At 28.8% G+C, this 24,268-nt stretch overlaps 6 protein-coding genes and 1 pseudogene across 8 annotated transcripts; 4 read left to right on the top strand and 3 right to left on the bottom strand.

Annotated features, from left to right (window-relative positions):
* The first annotated feature begins 556 nt into the window (after window positions 1–556).
* Window positions 557–1,904, top strand: LOC113377548. 3 transcript variants are annotated; one of them, XM_026617906.1, is made up of 4 exons: window positions 557–649; window positions 788–964; window positions 1,023–1,299; window positions 1,400–1,904. In XM_026617906.1, exons 2-4 carry the CDS (start codon window positions 831–833, stop codon window positions 1,769–1,771), a joined length of 783 nt encoding a protein of 260 aa, XP_026473691.1. In that variant the 5' UTR covers window positions 557–649; window positions 788–830; the 3' UTR covers window positions 1,772–1,904. The 3 variants fall into 3 exon arrangements, with proteins under 3 accessions (XP_026473691.1, XP_026473689.1, XP_026473690.1); XM_026617904.1 differs by having other exon boundaries at window positions 1,023–1,323; XM_026617905.1 differs by having other exon boundaries at window positions 608–728; window positions 811–964; window positions 1,023–1,323.
* A 644-nt stretch (window positions 1,905–2,548) lies between these two features.
* Window positions 2,549–5,008, bottom strand: LOC113377547 (annotated as a pseudogene).
* A 625-nt stretch (window positions 5,009–5,633) lies between these two features.
* On the top strand, window positions 5,634–7,230 carry LOC113375170 (tRNA (guanine-N(7)-)-methyltransferase non-catalytic subunit wuho-like). Its single transcript, XM_026615120.1, has 2 exons — window positions 5,634–6,192; window positions 6,594–7,230. The coding sequence occupies exons 1-2, from the start codon at window positions 5,777–5,779 to the stop codon at window positions 7,228–7,230; spliced, it is 1,053 nt and encodes a 350-aa protein (XP_026470905.1). The 5' UTR covers window positions 5,634–5,776.
* Window positions 7,231–7,360: 130 nt separating this feature from the next.
* On the bottom strand, window positions 7,361–10,146 carry LOC113377868 (programmed cell death protein 2-like). The gene is made up of 8 exons (XM_026618309.1): window positions 9,888–10,146; window positions 9,717–9,814; window positions 9,344–9,422; window positions 9,106–9,261; window positions 8,947–9,039; window positions 7,939–8,124; window positions 7,644–7,760; window positions 7,361–7,534 (listed from the first exon to the last, which is right to left on the bottom strand). The coding sequence occupies exons 1-8, from the start codon at window positions 10,062–10,064 to the stop codon at window positions 7,379–7,381; spliced, it is 1,062 nt and encodes a 353-aa protein (XP_026474094.1). The 5' UTR covers window positions 10,065–10,146; the 3' UTR covers window positions 7,361–7,378.
* A 1,370-nt stretch (window positions 10,147–11,516) lies between these two features.
* On the top strand, window positions 11,517–12,799 carry LOC113378144. Its single transcript, XM_026618669.1, has 5 exons — window positions 11,517–11,656; window positions 11,779–11,947; window positions 12,003–12,176; window positions 12,546–12,670; window positions 12,778–12,799. The coding sequence occupies exons 2-5, from the start codon at window positions 11,780–11,782 to the stop codon at window positions 12,782–12,784; spliced, it is 474 nt and encodes a 157-aa protein (XP_026474454.1). The 5' UTR covers window positions 11,517–11,656; window position 11,779; the 3' UTR covers window positions 12,785–12,799.
* A 2,308-nt stretch (window positions 12,800–15,107) lies between these two features.
* On the top strand, window positions 15,108–16,058 carry LOC113375169 (succinate dehydrogenase assembly factor 2-B, mitochondrial-like). Its single transcript, XM_026615119.1, has 2 exons — window positions 15,108–15,236; window positions 15,562–16,058. Exon 2 carries the CDS (start codon window positions 15,591–15,593, stop codon window positions 16,056–16,058), a length of 468 nt encoding a protein of 155 aa, XP_026470904.1. The 5' UTR covers window positions 15,108–15,236; window positions 15,562–15,590.
* Window positions 16,059–18,446: 2,388 nt separating this feature from the next.
* Window positions 18,447–23,832, bottom strand: LOC113375167 (glycine dehydrogenase (decarboxylating), mitochondrial-like). Its single transcript, XM_026615118.1, is given in 11 exon segments — window positions 18,447–18,785; window positions 18,965–19,218; window positions 20,143–20,298; window positions 20,301–20,352; window positions 20,707–20,787; window positions 20,790–20,853; window positions 21,493–21,638; window positions 21,723–21,899; window positions 23,188–23,329; window positions 23,409–23,593; window positions 23,809–23,832. Coding segments are annotated over 11 exon segments (1,392 nt in total). The 3' UTR covers window positions 18,447–18,674.
* Between the last annotated feature and the right edge of the window lie 436 nt (window positions 23,833–24,268).

Here is a 24,268-nt window from a genome sequence, read left to right as displayed (position 1 = left end):
ATTCAAATCGCTTCATCGGTGTTACCGAAATCATCGACAAAAATTTGTGTTCGCACACACATAGACACACGCACACACACACATACATCCCTTTTCTAAGGTATGCCAAAATATTCAGAAACCTCTGAAATAAAAATTTTCATTTTCGATTTTTTTGCGATTACTATAACTTACCCAACGGGAAGTTAAAAATATATCTTTTTTAATAATTTATACCAATTTTATTTATTGAAATATATAGTTTTTGAATGAAAAAAAAAAGTTTGTTGAAGGTATATTTTGTGGGCATATATAATATTTTCATTTCATTTAATCGAATTAATCAGGTTTATCTTTTCTATATTATATTTTCAAATAAATCTTATCTAGAATTAAACTAAATGGTAAATTTACGTGCTGCGGTTGGTAGCGGCATCTATTGAATGCTCAAAGAATTACAATTGATGTAATATTAAAGCGGCCGTGTTTGCCATCTATTTATACTTATTTATCTATGTTGCTGACTTTGCTCACTTTGCTTGTCACTTTGACATTTGATTTGTATTTGTTCCCTATACAATTGATTAGGTCATTAGGTCCAATAGGTCCATTATTATAGATTAGGTCTATTGGGTCCATTATTATAGTATATTGGGTCCTTTGATTTAAGGTTATTGCGTATTATAGTAAATAAAGTTATTTTGATTTTATTCATGGATTTGCCTTTCAATAGAAATTCAATCGTTTATGTAATAATATATAATATATAATAATATATAAATGCTAAATAATAATATTAACACTTCAGATTTAAAATTCATTGAAATTTAGTATTTATCTGGTGTATTGAAATGGCTAGCGCAAATATAAAAAATCAGGATAATCTAAAGATAAGAGTGGTATCAAATTGGGCTGTTTCGAATGACAAAACTATTTATGATACAATATCTGTAAAAACATATGGCGATTGTGAGCTAGTTGAAGAGTAAGAATATATAATAATATTTTAAAATACACTTTTCTCATATCAAAAATAAATTTAGTGTTTCAGTAGATTCAACAGTTTGTATGGAATCCTGTATTCAACTTGAGCAAAATACAAATGAAACATGTACTTTGACTCTAAATTCAATATCACCATCTCAGAAGTTTTATTCTTTACATCTTGTATCTGGTTCAAAATATGTAGAAATTTATACTGGACCATTGTATGAATATTATGATACATTCAAAGCAGAATTATATGATGAATTTGAAGATACTCTTATTTATGAAGTTAAAGTAAATTTTAAAGAACCAATTCTGCAATGTATGCTAAAGGTGATCAACAAATCAAATTTTCATGTAACCTCTTATGATTTTTTCTTAAATTGCATAATAAAATAAATGCTTATTTTTGCTATATAATTTATAATTTTAGTTCATTAATATTGCAACACCTCAAAGTTTATGGATTTATGGACTCCGACTAACCGCCAAGGTAAATAATAAATCAGATGGTCTCGATCAGAATCTGGAGGCACGCTCGGATAAAAACGCTCATATTAAAATGCCTGAATCCATTAATAGTTCACATTGTATGGAAGGTCAGTTGCTCACAATGAACACAGCAACACTTTTATTAAGGTCTATGAAAGAGTATATGGATAACAAATTTGCTGATCTAGAAATAAGAATATTGGAAAAACTTTGTGATATTGAGAAAAATCAAAGTAAATTGAATAAAGCAATAGAAAACTTAGAAAAGATCATAATATCCAATAAAATTGATGAAGAAGAATCTGCTACCTAAACTTTGTTTCATATTAGAGTGGGGTAGCTCCAGAGTAAGTTCCAGGATATAACTTCTCCCGCTGAATGAATCCGCGCGGAGTTGTATCGGATTAAAAGTTTAGAGCATTATTTCCATATAAATAATATAATAATAAGATAATCAAAGAATTGTTTTTTTTTTCTTTTAAAAAAGAATTATAAAATTGATTTTATTCTCAAATTTTCCTTTTTGCTTTGGTCAACACTGCAAAAAATATTGATTTGATCACCTGGTCGACCAAAATTTTTACAATCTAACATTTATGAGTAAAATTCTTTAAATCATTATTTTATTGACATTTGTTTATTCATGAATTGTCTGGTCATCTGATTGCCTAGTGGAATCGTAAAGCAAAATAATTACTTTGATATTTATTAAGGACCCTTACCTTGATATTTTTATTGTCTCAATTTCGGGCATACAATTTGAGATTCGTAGGCATATTGAAATGCATAACTCTATTTCACATAGTATTTAGCTCGTTTTCTTAATTGTAAACAATGGCAGATTTATACACAAACCAAGTTGAGTATCTATGTGAAGAGACAATAAAAATGAGACTTTAAAAACATAAGTGTAATTTTATTATTATGTAGTTTTATTTATAGTTATGTAATTTATATTCACACTTGAATTGAAATATGTAGTTCTTATTTCTTGCATTCCTCTATACTCATATTTCAAAGCTTGATATATCTTCATAATTTTAATTGTATTTGTGTTAAATATTAGTTTATGCAATAATCTGCCTAACAATCATGGTAGGCTGTGAAAAACAATGAAATAATATTAGCAATGTATAAAACTTAAATAAATATATTATTATTTTAATACACAAAACAACTCTGATAGGCATTCATAATTACTTTAGGAAAATATACATTATGTTTACACTTTAGATTCTTTTTCATCAGTGTTTTCTTTCTTATTTAGTGGTGTGACATCATCGAATTCATCAGGCGTTATAAGTTTCTTAGGACCATATGGTGGTGGCCCAATTAATTTCTCTACATCTGCGTAATTTAAAGTTTCTTGTTTTAATAGTGTTTCAGCAAGTAATTCTAATTTATCTTTATTCGCCTTGAGCACTTCTTCTGTTTTAAGATATGCTTTGGTAACTAAATTGTTAACTTCACAATCGATCAAAGTCGCTAATGTTTTACTATATGGCTTTTTACCTTGAAACATAGCCCCATCATCCTTTTCTGGGAAACTAACCAAACCTACAGCTTCAGACATTCCATACTGTTGGACTTGTGCATAAGCCATTTTTGTTACTTTTTCTAAGTCATTCTGAGCACCAGTAGTGATTTTGTTAAATGTTAATGACTCTGCAACTCGTCCTCCTAAAGCCATGCACATTCTTTCAAATAATTCTTCTTTTGAAAATAACTTTTGATCAGTAGGTGTATACATTGCAAATCCTAAGGCTAGGTTGGTACGAGGTACTATAGTAATTTTTAACAGTGCATCAGTATGTTTTAGCAGCCATCCTACTAATGCATGTCCTGCTTCATGATACGCAACTGTTTTTCTCTCACCAGGAGACATGGCATGTGTTCTCTTTTCAGTACCACCTACAACTCTTTCAACTGCATACTCTAAATCTTGTGCTGTAACTTGTGTTTCTTTATTTTTAGCAGCATGTAATGCAGCTTCATTGCAAACATTAGCAATATCTGCACCTGAAAACCCTGGTGTTAATGGAGCTAAGCGCGGAGCATAAAATTCTGGAGTTTTCTCTAATGTTATTGGTGAGAGGTGGCGTACAAAAATTTCTTTACGTTCAGCTAAATTTGGAAGATCTATCACAATATGTCTATCAAATCGACCAGGACGCAGAAGTGCTTTATCTAAAACATCAGCTCTATTTGTCGAAGCCAACATTAGCACACCTTCAGTACTAGCCATGCCATCCATTTCAACTAACAATTGATTCAAGGTTTGTTCAGACTCTCCTGATCCTGGGCCGCCAGTGCCTCCGCTTGGCATATCGCCTCCCCTTTGGCGGCCTATTGCATCAATTTCATCAATATATATAATACATGGAGCTCTTTTAGCAGCTTCTTTGAACAAGTCTCGTACTCTGGCAGCCCCTAGACCACCAATCATTTCTATAAATTCTGAACCATTCATAGAGAGAAACGGTACCTGCGCTTCAGTTGCTACTGCTTTAGCAAGCATAGTTTTACCACATCCAGGAGGTCCAAGAAGCAGTGCACCTTTTGGCACCTTAGCTCCTAATGTTTTGTATCGTTCAGGATTTTTCAAGTAATCTACAAATTCCATAACTTCCTGCTTTGCTTCTTGCAATCCTGCTACATCTTTAAATAACACACCTTTTCCAGTTGTATTAACAGGATCTACTAAAGTGAATTTGGCTCTCCCCATTTGAGTGAAGGTGTCCATCGTAGGAGGTTTAAAAGTCTTACCTCTGGATAAAAGAGATAATATAACAGCACCAATTAATATTGTTATGAACAATTTACCAGGCAAATCAGCATTTCTTTCATACGTGATTGGTATACCTTCTTTTATTCCTAACGAAGCCTCTGCATTTCTGAGCTTGTCTTCGAATTTCTGAGGATCAATTACACTCATGTGAAATGTTCTAGTTTCTAAACGCCTTCCTTTTATGACGGCGCCTTCATGAAGTATTATTGTAACAACATCTAAATCAGGTCGAACAATAATTTGTTCAACTTCACCTCTGGATAGCATATGATGATAAAACTCATTCCAAGATATGTATCGAACAAGTTGATCACGTTGTTTGTTGGGAAATATGGTAGACAGAATTGCTATTACCATATACCCTGTGAGCATCCATAGAAAAGCCTTTGCTAGAACTGACTTCATTTTATTCTTTTCGTCGTCTTGTTTATTGGAATCTTTCTGCCCTTCATTTTTATATCTTTGACTGCTCATATGAAAATTCCGCGTATGACGTAAATATGGAGAAGTTATAACTAACTTATTTACAGCCTTTACCTCATTGCACAAATGACGCCACTGATTACTAAGAAATAATCGGTTATTAAGATTTCGAAACGAGTTATTGACTTTGCCAGGGCAAAAATGATTACATTGTAACGGCAAAGGTATCCTATAAGAATCGATAAGTACTTTCGCAGTAAATGAAGAATATTGCAACTTATGAATGTTTGCTAATAAATTTTTGTACGAATTGAGTAATAACATCTTGACGTTTCGTGAAAAAACTTCTGCTGAAATGTTATATATTTACTGGCATTTTAAACAACAATAAGATATCACTGCTATTTTAGCTTATATAAATACAATTCAATTAACAAATCATGTTACTTCCTCAATGTTTTAATTATCTAAGATTATTTAGTTCTCGCACGAACAATGCTCAACATTATTTTTACTGCTAAATGATCAACATTTTTGAAGTTTGGGGTTTATTTTATTTTATTGTCACACTTGTTTTCCCATAGAGATTTTAAAATGGTAAAGTGTAGACAAAAAACTTTAGGTTGACGTTTTTTGAACCGATGCAACCGATGCTTCAAAGTATAGGTAAAAGTGGGTAAAAGAGAGCTTACTTATCTATGAAAGAGATTTCGCGTATTTGCGTATTTGCTTCATAGCTTCATACATAGATACATAACATAGAAGCGTATCAAACTGTCATTTGACGCACGTGGGTCAAGTTCTAATTAGGGTTATGCATAGATAAAAGAAGAGTATGGGGTTATGTTATATTAGCGTAGACTTCTATTTAGGTGTATTGAAAATAGGCTATCATTTATTTTATCATCGAAATACCATCACTGCATTATCAATTTTATATATCTACGTTTTAATTTTTTTTAAATAATGTATAAAATAATTTAAATATAGTAAATTTTATGTTTAAACTATTTATTAAAATAAGTGACATTTGGAATGGAAGTTGCTAATGAGCACTTTGAATAAGTTAGAATAACAGTACGTAGTGCATTAGATATTCTATAAAAGATGGCTGTTTTGGAATTGAAACGCACTAATTTACTTATTGGTGTAAATGATACGATTCTCATTCACAATTTAGCTGAAAGTACTACTACAGATATAAAAATAGTCCAGTCAAATCCCAAAATCAAAGAAAACATTTGCATGGTAGCATTCTCAAAAACATGTGAATACTTTGCAATTGTGACTGATCAAAAAGTATTGCACATTTATTTCAAAACAGATTCTTATGATTGCATTGAAACATATTCAATGTCGAGAGCAGCCAGTGCTATGAAATTTTCAGAAAATTGCAATAAGTTAGTTATAGCAGATAAAACAGGAGATGTGTATCTTGCAGAAAAAAAAAATAAATGGCATCCAAAATTAATTTTGGGACATCTTAGCATGTTGCTAGATGTCTTATTAACACCAGATGATAAGTAATAATTGCAGCAAGTTATTATACCATAAGCCAATGCTTTATTTGACAATTGTGATAAATATCTTTAGCAGACGCTTTTATAATATTTTACTTTCGCATCTAAATATTAGTGTAATATGTTATGTAATTTAATCACACTTTTATATATTATATATGAAAATTATAAGTTATTATAACTTTGGTGTTCAGGAACTTAATCTACAAAGTTTGCTAATTTTAATAGTGGAAACTTTTATAAGGTACCTAATAGTATCATAAAGACTTTCCTTTGTATAGGCTGATCATATTCAATATTGATTGATAGCATGATTTTCAAAAACAAGCAGAGGCTCATGGACTAATATATAATATACAATATACATATAGAATTTTTTGTAATAATGGAATATATAATTTCAGATGCATTATATCATGTGATAGAGATGAGAAAATTAGAGTTTCTGCTTATCCCGATACTTTTAATATTGTAGCTTATTGTCTTGGACATGAAGAATTTGTATCTTCATTAGATATATTGACTGAACATCCAGATATATTATTTTCCGCATCAGGTGATGCTACTATAAGAGCATGGCATTATCTCACAGGGCAACAACTTCTTTGTGTTAAATTATCAACTGCTATAATATCAATGAAAGTAAATGTGATTGGTGAAAAAATTATAGCAATTGCTTTATTGTATAAATCTTGCGATGTTAACATTTGCAGCATATCATTTACAGCTGCAAATTTTATGGAATGTAATATTCTACAAACAATAAAATTACCAGCAGAAGCAACTAAATTCACTTCGTATGAAAAAAACTTATACTTCTTAGGAAACAATTATTTAGTTCAATATTGTTTTGATCCAGAGAAAATGCTATACATTAAAGTTGAAAATGTTGCATGTCCTATGGTTCAAGAAATAGTAACTCAAAACAAATGTGCAGATTTGCATAGTTTTACTGCTAGTTTATTCAAGAAGCAATATAATAATGTTGAAGAATATCATAAAAGGAAGCAAATGAGAATGAATAAAGATCTTACATTATAGAATAGGTTATTGAAGTTAACTCTTATTTTTGATTAAACTGTGTAATTTCATAAGAACTAATTTATTAGTAATATTAAAGAAAAATTGTAAATATTTTTTTATGAATTTATTCAAAATAAATCTTGTCTATAATTACTTTTGCTAGTTATTATTTATCAATAAAATCTTGTTTATGAATAAATTCCTTTTTGTAAGCACTTCCGATGTCACAGCTTTTTTTGCAAGTATATATACAAAGAACACCCCAATCAATGCTACATCGAGTAGTGGTAACATTTATGTTATTCAATAGCTGAGGCATAATCTAGAATAATTGGTTTATACAATTACATCAATAAGTCAATACAAAATTATATAAGGTGATTGTCAATGTAATCCAGAGTTCTTTCAATAGTCAACAATTTGATACATACCTCAAATTCAAAGACTCTTGGGCCATTACAATATTGACAAGGCGGCACATCTTCAGGTTCAATAGTATTTTTATCAGATATCCACAATGGTTCACCACCACGGTTAAACCTTATAACCTAAACCCATTATTAAAAAGGAATTCACATTTTTGTAAAAGTAATAAATTTTGTTTATTCTATATTCAATATGAAGGCAGAAAAACCCAAATTAAAATAAACTTAAAACGTTGTTGCAAGAGCTCTAATATAGAATGCACTATTGTGTGTTATTATTTATGTATTCTATCATTCTTACCTGTTCAGGATATAAAGACACTCGCTTACTGAACTTCATAAACATTTTATCGCCAACCATCGCAAAATTTTCTAGTTCTTTATCAGGCACATCAGCCATAGTACCAATCTCATTATTTTTTTCCATAAGTTTGAATTCTGACATTCTACGTTCTAATTCATCTGTTTCATCACAATTTGACATAACCTTTAAGAAAGTATATATACAAATATAAAAAACAACACTATGATCTGCACATACAAGTAATTCTGTATAATTCCTGTGATTCGCAAAAACAAAAACGCTCAACTATATATATATATATATATATATATATATATATATATATATGTAATATTTTTGCAGCCCAACCGTTGAATTAAAAAAAAGATTAAATAACAAAATTATTTATTCCATTAAACGTTTCGACACTTGATGTGTGTCATCATTCAGTAATCAAACCAGGAAAAACAACAGAAAAAATTAATTATGATGTAAAATTGATTGAACACTAAATTTGTGTAAAATAATAAAATACTATTATATTAACAAATGAGAAATAGAAGGAGCACAATGCAGTGTCCACAATGCAATGCTATCAATAACATTGAATATAGGAGGGCAATATGTGCTCCTTCTATTTCTCCTAATTTTGTTATTTAATCTTTTTTTAATTCGACGGTTGGGCTGCAAAAATATTACAAATATGTATCAACGTCGAAAAAACTATCATATATATATATATATATATATATATATATAAAAAATTTTCCATGCTCTTTCCATATGAAGTTTTATTGAATTGTGCTCTATCTAAACATTAATATTAAGAGCTAAAACTTTCAAAGAATTGTTTTTTATCAATTTGGAACCATTTGGGCCCCTGGGAGCAAGGAAATTCAAAAATGACCATTTTAAGGACCACCCTAATATATATATATATATATATATATATATATATATATATATATATATATATATATAATGTAAATAACGTTATTGACAGCCAGAATCTAATAAAGTTCTTACTGAAGGTTCAGCATCTATATCTAATAACCATTCCTTTAACAAAAAGCCATCCAAAGAGGTATCTGCAAGCAGCCCTGCTAGATTAGAGTTTTCCTATAAATTTTCACATATATTTTATTAATAGTGAAATAAGTTATGCAGGTAAAGCACAACACATACCTGATTTAAGGTTTTACACAGTGATTTATGTCCACTCTTCCAATGAGCAACCTGATGGATTTTGCTACAGTACCTGTATAAGTGGCAATTGCCACATTTAAAACGTCCTGAACTTCCGCAAACTGCACATAACGGTGGTAGAGCAAGTGGGACATCCTATTCATTTGATTCACACATACATAAATACAATTTTTATAGTAAATAAAAAAAAAATACAGAAGGAATAAACAATGCATACCTCTTCAATTTCTTCTGGAGGATTGGAAGAGTAAAAATCATTGATTCTCGGTAACTGACTCCGAAACACTTTCAAATTTCTGCAATAAACAATGGAAATTTATTCAAGTCAAATTTTAATTTCCAAACAATATATAATTCGTGTTTCCAAATATTTAATCAAAACAATTTGAACCACACTCAATATAAATTAACAATGATACTAGTTAACTACTTCAAGTAAGAAACAATTTAATTGAAAATATATTTTATAAAAAATATATGTATACTTTTTTATAATGCGGTATTTGATTTATGTGATGTTGCACATGCATACATATAACTTAAGTTAAACTTATAAACTTAAGTTTAATCTGGTTAAAATATATACAAACCCAACATCATTCACTTTGCAACAAAGCCCATTGGTGCAAATAAATACAAATATAGTCCTATGAAAACATTCTGGTTGATCATCTATTGGTGCATACACCTTTTTAATAATAAATAATATTATTTATAATTACATATTCTGCATACGTATAATAATTTATTGTAATCATTACTTGGCAAAGAAGAATAGTTGGTTCTTTACATGAATCACATTGTAAACTTTCCGAGTCAGGCAAATCTTTTAAAGACAACCAAGCTGGTTTACCTCCAACTTTGCTTGGAAAAAATCTACTGGTTAAAAACCAAGATTCGCATTCTAGTAAAATACCCAAATCTACTTCGCTAGTCATTTTAAAATACGTCGAAATACTTTAGTACAATCCGTCCTACAATCCGTACTTAAGTAAAATTATTTCAAAACAAAATCCATAACCTGCAAAAAAAGAAACGAGCCCAGTAAACATATGTCAAAAGTTAAGCGTAGCCATCAGAAACGATTTATATAGACAAGACAAGATGAACACGGGGTATTCTAATCATAGATAAAAGAAGAGTATTCTAATTCTAAATCTAAAAGATTCTAATCATAGATAAACAAGTATATTCTAATATTGTCTAGTAGGGACAAGACACTTTTATATTGCGATCATGTGATGTTTTCACTTAATTACTATTATACTCCTCTTTTAACTATGTTATTTTACTTACTTGAATATTATTATATACACTTAAATAATTGTGTGTATCACTTGATATTTATTTTCATTTATCTATGATTACTATTACGATTTCTTCCTTTTCATCATATAATAATAATAAAAATTAAATTTAATTTAATCCATGAAATCCACATTCAGAGCCCACTAAAGAAAAACAATTTGAAAAATCTGAGTAAAGAATTAAAAATAAACTGTGCGATTTCTATATGGGCATTGATCAAGTGTTATTTTTAAGGGACAAATTATTGATGTGACTGAGTATCAGTTTGAATTAAAGAAGCAAAATAAAATTACAAAGTTCTTCAAATCATTGCCTTAGCCGCAACAAAATTAATCAAAATGTACAAAAACTATAATTAAAAACGATATTTGTTTTATATATTGCTGGGGAATATGCAATATTTTAAGATTGAAAGATTTCATATTAAAGTTAGTTGGTAATAAGTTTAGTACCACATCTAACATTAATATAAAACTTTTATAAATTGACATTTTTTTGATGTTAGATTTGATACTAAAGTTATTACTAACTAATTTTAATGTGGGATCTGTTATACTTAAAATATTGCATAATGAATAATAGTCAACAATATTTATTTTTCTTTATTGTGTTACCTTGAAACATATCCCCTACAATTTCATATAAAATGCCATCCTGTATTTGCGGGTTATTTAGTCACCTTGGAAAGTTTCTCTATGACTTCATGTAAAATGCCATCCTGTATTTGCGGATTATTTATTGATACCCCCCGCTAATAAGGAGGTTTTACTCATAGATAAAAAAAGAGTAGTTTTACTCATAGATAATAAGTGGTTTTACTATATTTATAATTTTCGTTGAATACTAGCATCATAGATAAGTAAGCATACACTGATAAAGTTTGTTTATCAAAAACAAATTAATGAACAAATAAATAATAATTTAATGAGAACAACGCCAAGTAATCAATCCGATACGATTTCGAACAATAAATAATCTGATTATCTAATTATGATGAGTTTATGAATTATAACAGAACGACTGCGACCGCTGCGCCCTCAAACTCTACCGCGTCAATAAGAGAAAGGTATGTCACACGGTGGTGACAACTTGTTGATTTGTTTTCTGCTAAGTGAGTACGCCCTTCTATTTAAATACCAAAATACATTTATTTTCGTACCGACCGAACGTAAACTTATGAAATTTTAAAACTGTAGAAATTACCAGAACTGCTTGCAACAAAGTGAGTGTAAAGGGATTATTATTGTACTAACCGTAAATTTATAATTATTTGTTATTTTTTAAATAGAGTAGCCAAAAATTGCATAAATTTCTTTTATTTTGATTAACCTGGTATATTTATAGAATGGATTTCTATTCATTTATGGCGAAGCATGAAAAAGAAATTGATATTGATGATGTAAATGATGAAATAAATGCTTTATTACAAAGGAAGAACAATTCACAATTTATATCGGAAAATTTGAAATGCGATGAAGAGAATTTGACTGAAAACCTAATTACACTGGATGAGGTATTTAATTTTATATTAAAAATGATTAAGTAGCATTACATAAAAATTTTTTTAGGAACTTCTCATATTCGGGATTAATTCTATGTCATTACAATGCTCAAAAAATCCAGCAGTCTCGTTGTGTAATGTGATGTGGGAATTGATAACACTTTATCGTAATCTCGAGTCTAAGAAAAAAAAAATTGAAAATGACAATCAAGAAATATTGAAACAAAATGAAGTATTACAGGTATTATGCATGCTTATATACATACATACATATATATATATATATATATATATATATATATATATATAAAGCGAGAGATTTTTCTTTAGGTGGTGAAATAATATATATTTTTTATATATATATTTTTATATATATAATATATTTATATATTATATATATATATATATATTATATATATATATATGGGAAGGAAGATCCATGGTATGAGAGCATCACAAAAACAATAATTTTCTTCCCCTCCCTTGCTTATTATTTCCATCACCGTTTTATTACCGCTAATAATATATATATATATATATATATATATATATATATATATATATATATATATAAAGAAACAAAGCTTACTTATCACTTACTGCTTTTTAGAAATTGAACAACAAATTTAAAAGGGAACTGCAAATTAGCAATACTGAAATATCAGCATTACAAATGAATTGTAACAAATTAAAAAGTAAACTAGAAAGTGATAACAAGGAAAAAACAAAACTAAAGTAAGTATTGTGAAAGCTGTCCAATCTCATTCACAAAGTTTTTTGCTAACAGAGTTTGAATTGAATTGATTATAGCACTACAGATTATGATTTTATATATGTTCCAGATACTAGAGCAATATTTCAATTCTCATAAAACAAAACGAATAGCATGTTTTTGAATCATTACCAATAAAAATAAATATTCAGTTAATTAGATAGTTATTTTATAATTTTAATTTAGACGGGACTGTGATAAATTACGCATATCTTGTAATTCAATAGAGGAAAAGTCTAAAAAGATTCCCAGCACATGAAAGCACAAATGGACATACTAAAACATAAATTCAGGGGACAGTGCGGTAAGCTATCATGCTAATTAAGCATTTATTTTATGATCACAATTACATTACAAATATTTTTTGCAGGAATCTATGTATCAAGTGATAATCAAGTTATAAGAGAACTGAGAGAGAATGAAAAGAAGGTAATGAAGGAAAATAGTATTTTGGCCGAAAATAATGAACTATTAATGAATGAGATTTTAAGAATGAAGGAAGAGTTGATCTCTCTAAAGCAGGAGAATATTGACTTGAAATGTAAAGCTGGCACTTAGCTAAATTTAGTTAAAAATAATCAACTATTATTGAATAAGATTTTATATGTGAAGGAAAAGTTTATCTCGGTAAAGCAGAAGGATATTGACTTAACAAGTGTGATGAACATATTTATTATAAAGATATTTTAGATAGTTCCTCTCATTAATAATTAAGTTACTGATGTGATTAAATATTTTAATTTGTACCATAAGGGTTTTGTGATTAATAAATTAAAACTTAAATTAAATTACAATTGTATTAATATATTTAAAGCAAAAATGAATATGCATGATTTTAAAAGGGAGAAACTAGATATAATAAAGTAAAATGAAATGATTTTCAAAAAAAATTTAATATATTTGAGGATGTGAAATCTGTGGCTGAAAATGGTTTTCTGTGCAAATGTAACTGCAATAACTTGAATATTTAGTAATTGTTTTTATAACCAATTTGTGTACCTTTTTAAGTATACATATTAATAAACAATATGCGCAAACTTTAATGATTTTTTTTTGTATAATATGTGATCTACAATATATGTTATATTATTCATTTATGCCTATTTCAGGGGACCACATTACTCTCATATATTATCGAGCATATATTGATATTGTGAGTTAAAGTTCACCACATTAATGAAATTGACAGTGAATAATTTTTTGCCAGTTGATGAGATTATTTCCCATTCCAGACAATTGAATAAAATTATCGTTTTGAAAAAAAAACTAGTGGCGCATGGCATTGTGCCTTAAGGCAATTAGCTGAAACTTCCCTACCATAATTAAAAATTTGAGGAATAAAAATAATCAATAATTGTTTTGAATAATTTCAAATAGATTATTTATTATAAAGACATTTTGTAAGTAATCTTTTTTTTTAAATTTCGGTATTTTTCAAATTTTTTGAAATTTAGATTTTATTTCCAGATTATGAAAAATTTCAAAAATGTTAGTTTTTTGAAAATTTTCAAAACTACGAAATTTTTTGTAAAACCATTTTTTGCACACCATCTACACAAGCAATAGGTTTTTTGAATTAATCTAATCGGATGATCCGTTCTTTCAAAAGCAGCATGAAATTTTTACACCCTTTGCGCTCCATATCTCCGGAAGGATAAGATGTACCTTTTGCAAAAATGCCTTGCGTACGAACCGAATGTTTTTTCAATGATACAAATCGGGTATTCCATACTATCGAAAATGTCGAGGATATTTGTTTGAACCATATAAATGAACTTCAAAATTAAAAATCTTGGTACGAAACCCAAAAAAATTTACTTTAATTTGTTTAATGAATATTTGTGACCACCAAATAGCATTTTTTTAACTTATTTTATTGAGAGTCCATAACCGCTAGACCGCCCTTCCCAAAAATTTAATCATCAGTTCATCTTGACAATACAAGTAAAATGTTTTTTGAATTATTAAAATCGGACGCTCCGTTATTTTAAAAGCGATCTCTATCCTCTTCTTTTATCTATTAAAGCTAGTACCGTTTCTGCCACTTTTTGCCCCGTATCTTCGGAACGGCTAGACCTGCCTTCGCCAAAAACTAATCAGCAGGTCTCTTTATCAATACGAATGGAATGTTTTTTCAATTATTTAAATCGGTTGATCGGTCTTCCCAAAATCGTCGACGAAAATTTGTATCCGCACACACACACACACACATATCCAGATTTTTCATTCCTAGACAATATACTAATATGCTTAGATAAAAGAAGAGTAATATGCATAGATAAATAAGTATAATATGTTTGTATGTTTTATACTAATATGTTTATACTTGTTTATACTCTTCCTTTATCTATGTGTATAACCAAAATGTGTACTTATCTATGTGCATGTATTTGTGTATAACTATTTTAGTATGTCTGTTTGTCAACTGTCATCTGTCAGCCTGTCATTATGTCAGTGTTTTGTTTTGTCAGTCGAGGTTATGTAAAATCAAAATCTCTGGGCCGTGCAATATTTCTTTTTGTAGATCAGGTTCGTAAAACAAATTAATTAGAAAATGATTATATATAAAAAACATTGGACTCTAAAATTCAGAAGTATAATAAGTTTTATTCGATAATATTTTTACCACTAAAAGTTCTAATCGTAAATTGTTGTTCGAAAAAGAATATATATATATATATATATATATATATATATATATATATATACGATTTCGAAAAATATATTGCACTACATATCATTCTCTTTAAAGATTTTTAGATGTTCAATAAAGTTATCTGAGAGACATTATTTTATGAGTTCTTTTATTAAATGAAAGACCAACATTTTTGTTACTTATATTATTCTATTTTAGTTGAAAACTAATTTTTTGAAGTATTAGCAATGTCCATGATAGCTGCGAGAAATTGTAGAACAAGCATATTTTTTCAAAATGTCCCCATTGTTTTTCGAATGTTATGTGCAACAAAGACACCAGAATTTGAATCATTGGAAGTAGATGACTCTAAAATGCCTCCAATCCCTCAGTATAATATTAAAAGGGATGAATCTTTGAACCAGAAAAAGGCCAGGCTTTTATATCAATCACGCAAACGTGGAATGTTAGAAAACTGCTTATTGCTAAGCACATTTGCAGCTAAATATTTGAATGGCATGACAATAGAAGAAACAGAAGAGTATGATAAGCTCATAAATTTACCACTAAATGATTGGGATATTTATTATTGGGCGACTGGACACAAGCCTGTACCAAATGAGTTTGATAATAACATTATGAAATTGCTAAAAGAACATGTTAGCAACAAAGATAAAGAACAACGATTTCGACAACCTGATTTACATGAACATTAATTTTGTTATATTTATTTTAATATAAGTTAGAAATGAATGACATATAATAGATATTGTGTTTGATATTTTAAATTATATAGTTCTTTATTGTTTATGTTCATCTCGAGCATATTAATGTTGAATATTTTTTAATTAAATATTGAATATAGTAAATTATTACACATTGATAAATAAGCTTTTTAATCAGTATTACTATACTGCCCAAAATTTAAATTAAAAAAAAAAATAGCATTGAATAGAAACTACAACTCTGTTTTAAAATCAGTGGGAGCACATGCTTCGTATATATATATATATATATATATATATATATATATATATATATATATATATACAGTAGAGCCTCGATTATCCGGACTAATTGTTGTCGATGGGCATCCGGATAATCGAAAATCCGGATAATCCAAATTATGAAGCATAATGTTTTGTTTATCAAAAATAACAAATGCATACCTAGATATCAATAAAAATCGATGTTTATTAGAAAATTAACACTTACATATTTACTTAGATTACATTATACATATTATATTAAGAGTTTATTTTTCGGTCTCTTCACCATTTTCCGATTTTCACTACCCTCTTTACAATCTAACTTGCAAGTGTACGACAAAATTGAATCGGCATTCTTTTAATATCGCTTATAGTGGATGTATCTATATCTACACCATACCTATAAGCTAACTTACGGCCGGTTTCGCCTTTTTCAATGATTCTATAACATTTATTTTATCTTTAAGGGATAACACCACCCTTTAAAAATGTATGTATGCACGTTAAAACAGAGAATGTATTAATGTATATATGCACATCAGAATATGCAAGTTCCGACGCGATTATGTCCGGATAATCGCGAATCCGTATAACCGAGGTCCGGATAATCGAGGTTCTACTGTATATATATATGATGTGTATATATATATATATATATATATATATATATATATATATATATATATATTCGAATATTTGTTTCTTTAGAACATAAACCCTGTTACCATGTTAATTCTAATTAAAAACAAAATAAATTTTTAACATTTAATCACAAGAAACCGCCCGGCCGATCTTTACCAAAAACTAATCAGCATGATCGATGCAATTATGTGCTTAGTTGAATATTTGGTTGTACACTTTCGTATTAGAGGAACTCTATAACACACACTTGTCACTCATATGTAACTTATTACTTAAAGTATTATAAAAGTTCATAAAAAAGATAAATGTTTTAAAAAATGTAAGATTATTTATACATAATTATCGATATCGGATTTTAATCCAAATTTTATAGTTAAGAAAATATATAAATATTTTTGTTCCAAAGCTATAAAAGTCTTTAAAGATTTTTAAGTTAGTTTCTCATGTTATCCCAGAACAACAACATGAATTAAAGATCTAAGATCTCCTATATAGTAAATTGACATTATAAAAAAACATAAAAAACTTTAAACAACTATATTTTTTTTGAAAAACTATTTACGGCAAAGCAAAAATACGTCAGATCTCCAACCAACATCACCAAATGGTACTTTTGACAATTTTATAATAAATATTCACTTACAAGACACACTTGTAAGCTCTATGAAATTTAATCAATTCAACGATTCGATATTGGTGTAAACTACAAAAAGCGTTGTTATGCCCAAATTCATATAGATGAAATACAAAAATTATTGCTTTAGAAAAAAAAAATGAAGATAATCTATAAATAAAGACGCGTGAGGTCTCGGGGTAGCAAAAATCGAAACAATTCTTAAGTTAAGCATCAGTCTCGTTTGAAATAAAAACGTAAGATTAACGGATCACTTTCGTGGACATAATTTTTAGCACTTTTCTGTTAATTCTTGGCCGATCGTTCTCGAAAATCTAATCAACGCAAGTCGTCATAGAGTTTCATGAAATGGCTTTTAAATTTTTGAAATCGGCCCAGCCATTTTTGAAAAAAGTCGGCTCACATCACACACTTATACTTTTTTCAAATTTCCAAATTCGACCCAGAATGACTAGAAACGTCGAGAAAATTGTGGAAAATATTTTCTAACAAAACATTGCACATTTATTATATAAGGTAACAATAGTACATTACTTTGTAACTCCTGATATACATTGCGCGTATATTACACTTACTTTGTTAACATTTGTTATGTAACATTGTAACTATCGATATATATTGCGCGTATATTACACTTAGATAACATTTGTTATATAACTTTCTAACTCAAAGTTACATTGCGCTTATGTAAATTTTAGTTAACATTTGTTATATAACTTTGTAACTCACAAGTTTCATTACGGCAACATGTATTGTTTACTGGGTAGTTTCGATCCAACATGATTGAAAAACATGACTGAAAATAGTAAAATTTAAACAAATCGACAAACTCTGAGAAACATTTGTTTTTATTATAAAAATAAATAAGTAATTATCGCATATCAAAAACCTACGAGAGATTGAAGCATGCTTAATAAATTTCAATTAGTTCCACAACAAATAATGGTGGTAGGTCCAAATTTTATCATTTGTTACTATTAGCATTTTATGATTTATGTTGAAGTATGCATTATTTTAGTATTATTATGTTCAATTTGTGGCAATTTTCTAGTTTGAATATTAATAATTTATGTGTAGGATGACATTGGTGGGCACGTGCATACTAAGTTTTTGTCTCCATAGATATCATCTATCCTGGCAACAGTTGGCCAAATTTTAGTTTCCGGATTAACAAACGGCTGTAAATAATAAATATATTACTTTCATATCAAATATATGCGCATACACATATCACACACACACACACACACACACACACATATATATATATATATATATATATATATATAAATTATCCAATCATAAAATAATTTTAAAGAAAATTTATAGTTAAATTATTAGTTTAAAATTAACAAACCGCTGGAAAAGCTGCCATTTCTCTTGAATATTTTCTTGTCCAATTTTCCATTGTAACCTGTCGTTGTGTGTGTGGAGATAATTTTAATGGGTTGTTTTGTCTATCTAATTTTCCTTCCTCAATTAATGCTATTTCTTTACGAATTAATATGAGTGCTTCGCAAAATCTATCGAGTTCTTCCTTGTCTTCCGACTCTGTGGGTTCAACCATCAAAGTTCCGGTCACAGGGAAAGACATGGTAGGTGCGTGAAATCCTATTCAACGTTTGAATTTATTAATTAATTTTGTTATCAATATCTAATGTTATAATTCATATAAAATAAAAACGATATCTTATTAGATTTAAGTGCTTAGGTTAAAAATACATTTTTCTGAAGCATATTATTACAATAAATATCTAAATGTTCGAAATGTTGTCGAATTTAATATTTATTATCTACTAATAATATATGATAGATGCTATGATCTTGATCAATTCTTAATTATTAATTGAGCCACATTATCACTGTAAATGTTTGGAACAAACGATTTTTTAGTCTAAAAAAGTTGAAACTCAGAATATATGAAAAAATATCTCATACCTCAAAGTATTATTTTTTCGTAATTTTGAACTCTTACCCAAGTTTTTCTCAAAACTCGATTTTTCATACCGAACGCTGATGAATCTCTAACAATTTTCATTCAAATTTGTTTGTTCTAATTCTTTAAAATAAGGTTTTGAAGAAAAGTGCGTAGGAAATTTTTGATATGTTAATTTAATCATTAAAAATTAAGGTTAGTTTTTGAGTATTATTTTTCATATAAGTCCTTTTTCGTAAAAATCAACATTTTATGCAAATCTAAATTCTACGTGCAAATCCAAATTTTACGTGTCTCGCAGAAGTGGCAGTGGTGCCTTCATTTTTGAATATCTTGTTATAATAATTTTTATTCCTATTTAATATACACCAAATGAACTTGCTCTACTATCAGAATTTTATTACTTTTTCTTTCACCAAAAATGCCCAAAACACGTTTTTTGGGCTATTTCAGTGGTGTTACTCCTTAAGGTGCTACTAGTGTAGAAATGTGCAATCACAAGTATTAACAAAAACCCGCTATAAAAGTATCTAGAATATTTATATATTCTTTGCCTGTCAATTTGATCGAATCGCAATTTGTGCGATTATTGTACATACCGTAGTCCATCAGACGTTTTGCAATATCGACTGCTTCAACATTCGCAGTTTTCTTAATATCCCTCACATCTAATATGAATTCATGTGCGCAAAGGTTGCTTTTATCACCTTTAAATAAAGTTTTATAATATGGTTCGAGCTTTTTGCTCATATATTTGCGTTAAGTATTGCAACTTGCGTCGCCTTACGAAGTCCATCTGCTCCCATCATCTGAACAATTAATTAAAATATTAATTATTATTTTTTATATTATTTTAACAATAATTTTAATGACTTGAGATTTACCAAAAACTATTTATGAAATTTATTATTTACGAGAAAAAGAAAAAAATATGTAATTAAATTTTAAGTTAGACCATAATATGACATTTTTAGTCCATTAAGAAAAAACGCGGATCAACGGTAAAATAAACAATAGCTGCAGCTCAAAAAATAACAAATCATTAAAGTAAAAATGTCACGGTCTACAACCAAATAACAGTAAAGAAATACATGCATATAATATGCAATAAATAAGTATTAAAATAAAAATGCTTAATTCTGGTAAACATTTGTAAAATGTACCTTTATATAAGCCCAACTGATCGGAAGTATGGAAGAAGATCCATATGGAGCAGCACTTACAACACCAAATGAACTAGCTTTGTTTCCCAATCTGCCAATGGGTCTATTACAGGATGACTAGGTAAAAATGGTTCTAAATGCTTTTTGCTGTAATAACAAAACGTAATTCATAATATGTTCATAATAATGCATAATAAACATAATAATGTCGCGCGAGGAAGTGAGATTTTATTAGATATATATTTTTGCATTTATATATCTATTGCTCTAGATTTATGATAGATAAGATAGATATTTTTATCACGTTTTAGATTTCTGAGACCTTCATGCATCCAATTGAATTTGCAGTTTAAAATCGTATATATATACAAATATATTTTACAGTAACAATTATCTTTTTAACTTTTTGGTGTTTCTTTATGTTTTCTCGACTTTTCAAGTTATCTGACCCGTTTGACAGCAAAATATACAATTAGCGGAAAATTGCAAAACATTTCGTTAACGTTTTCATCAAAAATCTTGAACCAATTTTCAAAATTCAATCATATTAAATTAATCATATCAAATATTTTACGATTTTAATAATGAGATTAGTGAAGCCCATGATTAGTTTCATGGTCTTAACAAAAATCTAAAATATAATAGGCCTTAGGAAATTTGTTTATATAATAAAATTGATCAAAATTCTGAATGATGAGAATAATTTTCGATATATATATATATATATATATATATATATATATATATATGTGTGTGTGTGTACAATTATTAATATAAAATACTCACACGCCAATGGGTCCCATACCCGGGCCGCCTCCTCCATGGGGAATACAAAACGTTTTATGTAAATTCAAATGAGAAACATCTGAGCCATAATCTCCGGGCCTGCATAATCCAACTTGTGCATTCATATTCGCGCCATCCAGGTAAACCTTCAACAAAATTGGACACAAAATTAATTATATTTCATAACTATTAAAAATCGATGTTTCTCACTGTCTATTTAAATTTTATACCTGTCCACCGTGCAAGTGCACCAAACGGCAAACTTCGCCAATTGTCTCCTCAAAAACTCCATATGTTGATGGATATGTAATCATAAGGCAAGATATATTCTTGCTGTGTTTTTCTAGCTGTTGCTTCAAATAATCTAAGTCGACTAGCCCATCCGACGTGACTTTAATAGGTTCCACCTAAAACACTCACACGTGACTTCAAAATACAAGTAATCACATAGTTTCTCTGACCATCAGAACAAAGCAAGAAAAGCAACTAAAGATTAGTATAAAAGAAAAATGCACAAATTAACAAAAAATAATTGGATCTTCAACATTTTTGAAACCTTCCGAAAAAAACTTAACATTTATTAGACATCAAAACTAAATTGATTGCTAAATAAAATCATCAGTCATCTTCATAGATTTATTGAATTTCACATTGATAGAAATTTCATATCACAATAGAAATTATATTATTGGTGTCTAATATGATTTTTTTTATTAAATAACGCTTTAGATTGGTATTTTTGTCTGATGAAATATAATTAACTTCCCGTAGAGCAAGTTATAGCAATCGCAAAAAAATCAAAAATGAAATTTTTTATATATCTTTACGTTTCAAAGGTTTCTGAGTATTTTGGCATACCTTAAAAAATGGATGTGTGTGTGTGGTGTAGTGTGTGTATGTGTGGTGTGTGTGTGCGTGTGTGTGTGCGGATACAAATTTTCGTCGACGATTTCAGGAACACCGATCAACCAATTTGAATAATTCAAAAAACATTCGATTCGTATTGATAAGGAGACGTGCTGATTAGTTTTTGGCAAAAGTAGGCTTAGCCGTTCCGAAGATACGGGACAAAAAGTGCCAAAAATGGTAACTCAGTTTTTAAGAGAACGGAGCGTCCGATTTTAATAATTCAAAAAACATTTTACTTGTATTGACAAGATGAAAAATTGATTAATTTTCACGAAGGCAGGTCTAGCGGTTTCAGAGATCTAATGAAAAAAGTAAAAAAAATGTTAGTTAAAAATGTTGTTCACATCAAATTATCAGATATTTTATAGAGATTTTAACAATAAGTATAAATTTTGTTTACATTCCTATGGGTACCGTACCAATGTTAATCCGTTAGACGGCAACGCGGCGCTTACGCGCTTTGACATTTCGTCTCTATGCAGTTAAAGCAATAAGATTGCTTTGAAAAAAAGTTCAGAATTTCCAAAATATGTCAAAAAAGAAAACATTTTTTTTAATAATTTTTTTTTTCAAAAAAAGTAATTTTTTGTCAAATTTATAGTTTCTCAAAAATCTAATTTTTTCAAAGTAAAATTTTTTCAAAAATGTTAATAGTTTTTAAAAAAATAATAATTTTTGATACGGGAAGTTCCAGCAATTTTCCTTAAGGCACGATGCCATGCGCCCCACTAGTTTATATTTTTCTTCTGAATTAGCTAAATATTATTAATATTATTGTTGAAGTACCTTCATGCCAGCCATTTGAGCCGAGGCGGGGTTAGTACCGTGGGCGGAAACGGGTATCAAACATATGTGTCTGTGCCCCTCACCTAAGGATTCATGATAACCTTTGATTGCTCTTAAGCCAGCATATTCACCTTGGGCACCGCTGAAAGTATAGAAAATTCAAATAAAAAATGGAAAATAATGCAATATTCGAGATGATTTATGGACTGATTGTATTTCACCTATTTGGCTGAAAAGAAACTCTATCGTATCCCGTGATGGCGCACAAGTCTTTCTCAAGCTCTTTGAACATGAAGTGGTATCCTGCAGCCTGCTCGCGTGGTGCGAATGGATGCACTTCTGTGAAATGTTGAAACGAGCATGGCATCATTTCAGTAGTAGAATTCAATTTCATTGTACAGGAACCCTATAAGATTAACATTTATCTGTAAGTACAAACATTATGTACTATATGCATTCATAGCTTTAAGTCATTAATGGACTAGTAGAATATAGATAAATAGGGGTTACATAGATCTATATATTGAATGGTTCTGCAAGAAAATAAGGTTTCTTAAACCAACGGTTCAAGTGGTTATAAATGTTGAGTTCGATAAATAAAAAACCTCTTACTAATCTTACATGTTTTTCGCAGATTTGCATCATCTCAACCATATAAATTGGTTTCTCAAAGAAATTTTGAAAAATATTTTTGACTTTTACACATGGCGTATATACCTTTCAGGATATCTTAAGATAACCGTATATACAGAATTCTGGGTACACATAATTCCTACTCATGGTGAGTTATTGAAATCGCAAAAAAAAATTGTTTTTTCACGTTTCCAAATTTTTTGTTCATTTTTGCATATCTCAAAAAAAATGTATGTATATGTTTTTTATGTGTAGTATATATTTGTTGCTATTAGTGGATCTTCCAGGTTTTGGGAACAACGACTGAACATTCAATTGAATTTCTACTAGTGTAACAATTTACAATAGGAATCAAAAGGTAAAAAATGGTTTTTCAAAAAATCTGCGAATTAAATTATATTATGTTATGAAATGAAAAAGCATAATGCCATAAAGTATTGATTTCCTT

The sequence above is a fragment of the Ctenocephalides felis genome, unplaced genomic scaffold, assembly GCF_003426905.1.
Source record: "Ctenocephalides felis isolate EL2017-DRISC unplaced genomic scaffold, ASM342690v1 CF-g0.4_SCAFFOLD_01886, whole genome shotgun sequence".
Lineage (NCBI taxonomy): Eukaryota > Metazoa > Arthropoda > Insecta > Siphonaptera > Pulicidae > Ctenocephalides > Ctenocephalides felis.
The sequence above is the reverse complement of the archived record's forward strand: the minus strand, read 5'-3'. Positions and strand labels throughout refer to the sequence as shown.